Genomic DNA, 5,732 nt, shown 5'->3' on the forward strand with positions numbered 1-5,732 from the left:
TAGGATTGCCCCAACCCAGGTGGGGTTTTTGTGGAGATCTGTAGACCTACTATTTTGAAAGCTGCTGTTAGTTCCTCTCACGAAAAGGCAGAGCTGGTGACTAAGATTTGACCTTGTAGGTAGTAGGCACTATGTATTTTGCAATTGGAATGAAACTTTGCTGCAGTGCGTAGATTTTGAGTGAATAAAATGGAACAATCTGCATTGTTATGAATTCCAATTTCTCAGAACACAAAATAATTTTGGTTACTGTAAGTGAAGGGGGGTGGGTTTTTTTGGACAGACAGGATATTACTTAATGTTGCTGCATCTTTCTAGGTACCCATCCTATCTGGCACCTGAAGTAATTGCACAGGGAATAGCCAAACCCGGTGATCATACTCAGTGCGAGAAGCCTCTTCCTTCCGGCCCTAAATCAGATCTGTGGTCTCTTGGTATAATACTGTTTGAGCTTTGCATGGTATGTAAGAGGACAGTTCTCTTGATTGGGACTGCTGGGGGATAATTACATTAACGTGATTGCTCTGGAGTATGGGGCTGATGACACTTGGCCCAGCACCGGAAGGGGTTAGCATTCATGCCTGAACGGCACTGGTGGTGGTTCACGCGGTGGGATGCGTGCTGGCTTGGTACGAGTACGTGTGGTAGCCGTGAGGGACACCTGCCTCTTGAGCCAGCGTGATGGGATTGCATCCCTGCAGTTCTTAGCAAGGAGTACCTTCCAGCAGAGAAGTCTCTCTAGGTAATAAATTGTTTTAATTGTGCTTTTTAGCATGAAATAACTGCTGCTTTCATGCCCTCGTTCTCCTTGGAAAGGATGAGAAGCTGACAAAGATTTGTGGAGAGGAAGAGAAGGGAGGATCTGCCTTGTCACCAGTTTAATGAGCTTCTGTACAGAATAAAGGGTTTATTTGAAAAATGCTTTTTGACTCTACAAGTTGAAATACATTGTGACAACATGATCTTTGCTATTTGTATCTGGTAAACTGGGCCTCTTTCGTTCAGAGACAGCAGCCTTCTGTAGGAAGGTATGATCTAGCAAATGCCTCAGTGTTGATATTTAAACCCTTCATAGAAGGTAACCAAACTGTCAGACAATTGCATGGTCACGAGCTTGTTTTGCACAGAGATTAGATCAGGACATTGGAGATGGTTTTCTGCATACTCTGCTCTGTGTAAACTGGCATAGTGTTCATAGATCACTGTGCGAGTAAGTATGCTTTTGGAAAGATGCGCCAATGATGGTTTTTGGAACACCTCTAAGGGTTCCAAAAGCACCACGCAGTAACGCAGGCTATGGGGATTGCTGTGTTTAGTAATTCATTACCTTGCTTCATGCTCACACTGGAAAAAATACGGTTTTTGAAAGCCTTTCCTGAATTAATAGTAAACCTGCAGGTTTGCTAAGGCAGCTCGGGGCTTTGTTTTCCCTTTTTTATTTGGCTTTGCCTTTGTTACTGCTGAGAGATGTTATATGTGATACAATTTTTTAGGTGTTTGGGTTTTTTTTCCTTATGATGGCGTGAAACTGTTTCTGCTCTAGTTGTGGTGAATAATGTTTTCTGTTCCAACAGATAGTTAGAATCTAAAATTCCTGTGTAGAAGCTTATTTCACTGTTTTTGTACATACCTGGGTGTGCACGCTATCTACGTATTTTTATGTAGTAGCACTCAACTGTTGATTTGTTTTTGTTACTTATTTAGGGGAGAAAATTATTCCAGAGTTTGGAGATAGCAGAAAGATTGAAATTTATACTTATGTTAGGTAAGTAGCCCAAAATTGATTCTTTGTTTCCAAGCCATTCTGTAACGAGAGCTGTACAGATCAGTGATGCTCTGACCGAAGGCACTTGACCTTTGTCAGCTTCCATCTCTGGGTTTCCATAGGCATGTGAAGCGTGGGTGCTTCTCCAGGGAAGGTCCAGAGGTGTGTCCCAGGAAAAGTAACTGCAGAAGAGCTAGGAGTGTTAGAGTAAGGGCAAATTATACAAGCATGCTCAGGGCAGGCTGTTGATTTCTCGTGGGGTTTATGTATAAACCCCAAGGAGGGGAAGGGCAAGAGTGTGGAGTTTGCAGCTTTATCAGTAGGTGGTTGTTATCCAGAGCACACAGTAATACTGTTCAACCTAGTCACCCTCAGCAGAAACACCTTTTCCATTCAGCAGTCAGTGCTTGGGTGCTCAAGTCCTGATGGCTTTGGGAAGTGGTTTGATAAGAAAGATTTGAGTTTCAGTCCCCTTCAAGTTAAATGCGACTAATTAGTAACCTTTAGCTGCTGGAAAACATTCATGTCCTGACTGGGAAATGATTTTTCTCAATAATATGTTGAAAACAGTTATGAAATGCTGCCAGTACTACCCATCAGTAGCAACTAAAAGGAAATTGCTTTGAGTTTCTATGTGCAGGTATTTTTAAGTTCTTTTAGGGATTTATTTTTTTGTATAAGTGCTTTAATTCTGTGGCAGAGGCTGACACTGGATTTACTGAGCCTGCAAAAAGATTTTCACTGTTAAATTAGATGGGCTGCTTAACTCTTAGGCTTCAATTTTCTGTCTGCATAGGTCAAACTTGTATTTCTGCTTTTGAGAATTCACTTCCACGTGATGTGTCCATGCCAGTAAAAAGCCCAAGTTAAGTGGTTTTTGTTGGGGTGTGGTTTTAGCTGAGATCCTGTGTAATTGATGCAACCTTTTTATTGTTCTGTTTGTTTGTCACAGGATGTGTAGATGACATTGTAACTGTGTTGGCTGAAGAACATGGTTGCCTTGATATTATTAAGGTTTGTGGAACTGGTTCACACTTCCATGCTGTCTTGTCCCACACATTTTATTCTTGCTGTGTAGTAGTTCACATACGTGTGTGTATAACCTTATTTGGTCACTTGACATTGCAGTATGAGGAAAAATTTTGAAGTCTAAACTGCGTATCTGAAATCCTTTCAACTAGCCAGTACTGATCATGTTCATGGTTTCCTAAAATTCCTGTCAGTCTCAGTAAATGTTAATGCTCTCTGGGTAGCTTAATAATGATAAATTGTCTCTACTGCTGGGGTGAATTGTTTTTCTTCCAGAAGTGTGGTCCTCTACGTATTCCACTTTACACATTCTGATAGCGTAGGTTTGTACAGTTCAACTCCTCCATCCCCAAAATAAATGGCTGAATTTCAGTGTCTGTGCATTTTAAGACACAGTGTGGAAGGATTCTGACCGTTAGCAGAAGGGGGTTCCTGGGTACCACGTTGTTTACACCTGGGTACAGGGTATCTCCATTAAAAGATGAACAGCAGCATACGTTGCACTTTTTTCAGATTAGGCTTTTCCCCCAAAACAAATGCTGGGCTGGGGGATGAGAGGAGTTACTTCCCCAGCCTCTGGGCTGCCACAGCTAACTCCAGCTGTGGAGGTGTGAAACTGCTGCCCTCAGAGGAAGAGTGTGCAAGTCAGAAGTTCAGTCGGAGCCGAGTGGCTTGCTGCGTTAGGACAGCAATAGACAGGCCTGCTCCCTGGTTTTCTTCTGTTCCAGGACCTTTCTGAAAATGTCATCGCTCTGCTGAAGAAATGCCTTACATTCCAACCTTCTAAGAGGCAAGTGCTCACTCTAAGTGCCTGGTAGACTCTGGTGGGATGCTATGAAACCAGAAGGCTTGTTCCTGAGCCTTCTTTGGAATACCGCTGATGTGCGCTACCTATAAGAAAATCTGCCTTTCTTGCTTTTCAGTCTTTAAAGGAAAATGGGTGGGTGGCAGCAATCAAGTGTGCAAACCCTTGAGATTGAGTATTTTGGGAGAAAACTTCAGGCATTTGTAGTTCTAAGTTCAATGCTTTTACTGATTCCGTGCCTGGAAGTGGGTGGTGGTTACTGTAGCTCTATTGTAGCCAGAATTAGGGCTGCTTCCTTCAAATCTCTGCTTTCAAAGTCCCTTTTTGTTATGTCTTCTGAAAGCTGAAGTATGCTTTTCATCTTTAATGGAGGCTTTGCGTTTGCACCTTTGCCATCTCTGCTAGAGGAGGTAAAGGGGGATTCATGAACTGCGCTGTGTACGTGACACGAAGGTGGATCTGAGCTTGTGCTGGGCACAGACTGGTGTGCTGTGTGTGCGTCAGGAATCGAGCAAAACTGGTGGACATTGGCTGTTAAAATTTCTGAAGTATAATTTAAAATAACTTGTTAATATTTGTTACTGGGGACATTTCTTACTGAAATGTAACATATTTGGAAGCACTTGGTGCTTAGCCTTTTAATTTTTTTCACTGAAGGCCAACTCCAGAGGAATTGCTGCATGCCAGCTTGTTCAGCGAAGTGTCCGCAGTATATCCTCCCTTCCACAAACCTGCCGGTCTGTTCTCATCTTCTCCAAGGTGTGCTGATCTGACGCTTCCTGAAGACATAAGTCAGTTATGTAAAGGTAAAAGCAGGTAGAGGGATATACACCGCTGGAGGAGGAAGGGAAATAAAAGGGGGTTGCATGTTCTTTGATTACTTTGGGAGAAACTATTAAACATTGTAATACTAGATTCCAGTAATAAGGTGTTTGATGGGCAGAGCTACAGGCAAACATGTGAAGTCAACGGAGGGCATCTTGACTTTGTGCTTCAGCCTTGGGGAATAGGTCATTGTCGCTCGTGTCCAAGTCCAGCTTGGAATATCAAGATGACAGTTTGCCTTCAGAATCAGGACATGGGTATCTACGGGGTAGGTTTTGCCCACTAAATTGGGTTGTGCAATGGCAAGTGGGTTCTGCTGGATCATAACATGGGATGGTTTTTGGAAGTATCGGAAAACTAAATCCTTGTGAAATAGGTCACTTTCTAGAATAAAATACATTTCTAAGTTCAAAGCTACAGTGTGCTGAAAGTGTTACCCCTCTGAAGCCCTCATTAGCTTTGTGATGCACTCAGATTCATTATACATTTCTGGGAGGCTGGGATGTCAACCCTTGTTAGTGTGGGTGGGGTATGTGAAGGCCAGATAGATTCCAACTACGCTGTGAATTGCTAGTTTCTTGGTTTTACTCTTAGTGCTGTGTGGTGCACCAAATAGTGAGCTCTGTCTTTTAAAGACACAGAGGAGGCAAAAGTCCACACTTCAGTGTATTCATCTGATCGTTTCGATTTTCTGGCATCACAGCAAACTGCAGAAATATTTGCTGCTTTTCTGCCTTTTGCCCATCTGGTCTTCCCTTAACTCTTCCTAAGCGTACTCGCAAAGGGAAGATCACTTTTCCTCTAACTTCACGTTAAGGTCTAGGACCTTTCAAGCATAATAATATTGTTTTGTTTTCAACCTAATGTGTTCAGAGTGGTAGGAAGAAATACGACCTGCCTAAAAAGCTGTGACTCATGTGGTTTCTCCCAGTAGATGAAGACGGTGATTACCTAGCAGAAAGATCAATTGAAGAGGTTTATTATCTCTGGTGTTTGGCTGGAGGAGACTTGGAGAAAGAACTTGTCAACAAAGAGATCATTCGATCCAAGCCACCTGTCTGCACGCTTCCCAAGTAAGGAGGGAGAAGCACCTTAAGGGAAAGGTGGGTGGGTGGATGGAGAAGGCCAGTTTTAATGAGAGAACATTTTGGTTTGGTTTTTAGTTTCAAGACCTGTATCTGCAAAAATACTGAAAATAATGCTCTTTAACAACAGGAATCATAGAATGGTTGGAAGGGACCTTAAAGCCCATCTAGTTCCACCCCCTGTCATGGGCAGGGACACCTTCCACTCGACCAGGGTGCTCCC

The 5,732-nt window shown here is 42.9% G+C and overlaps 1 protein-coding gene across 1 annotated transcript in view; it reads left to right on the forward strand.

Moving 5' to 3' along the window:
• Positions 1-308: 308 nt before the first annotated feature.
• Positions 309-5,732, forward strand: part of LOC104512810 (TBC domain-containing protein kinase-like protein) — a gene marked incomplete at its 3' end in the record, with an annotated part of 8,353 nt that continues 2,929 nt past the window's right edge. The window contains exons 1-6 of the mRNA XM_010155926.1: positions 309-460; positions 1,705-1,765; positions 2,718-2,779; positions 3,523-3,584; positions 4,257-4,405; positions 5,359-5,497. Coding sequence (XP_010154228.1) covers positions 458-460; positions 1,705-1,765; positions 2,718-2,779; positions 3,523-3,584; positions 4,257-4,405; positions 5,359-5,497 — 476 coding nt within the window. The remainder of the gene's footprint in view (positions 461-1,704; positions 1,766-2,717; positions 2,780-3,522; positions 3,585-4,256; positions 4,406-5,358; positions 5,498-5,732) is intronic.

This window comes from Eurypyga helias, unplaced genomic scaffold, assembly GCF_000690775.1.
Source record: "Eurypyga helias isolate BGI_N326 unplaced genomic scaffold, ASM69077v1 scaffold39277, whole genome shotgun sequence".
Classification (NCBI taxonomy): Eukaryota; Metazoa; Chordata; class Aves; order Eurypygiformes; family Eurypygidae; genus Eurypyga; species Eurypyga helias.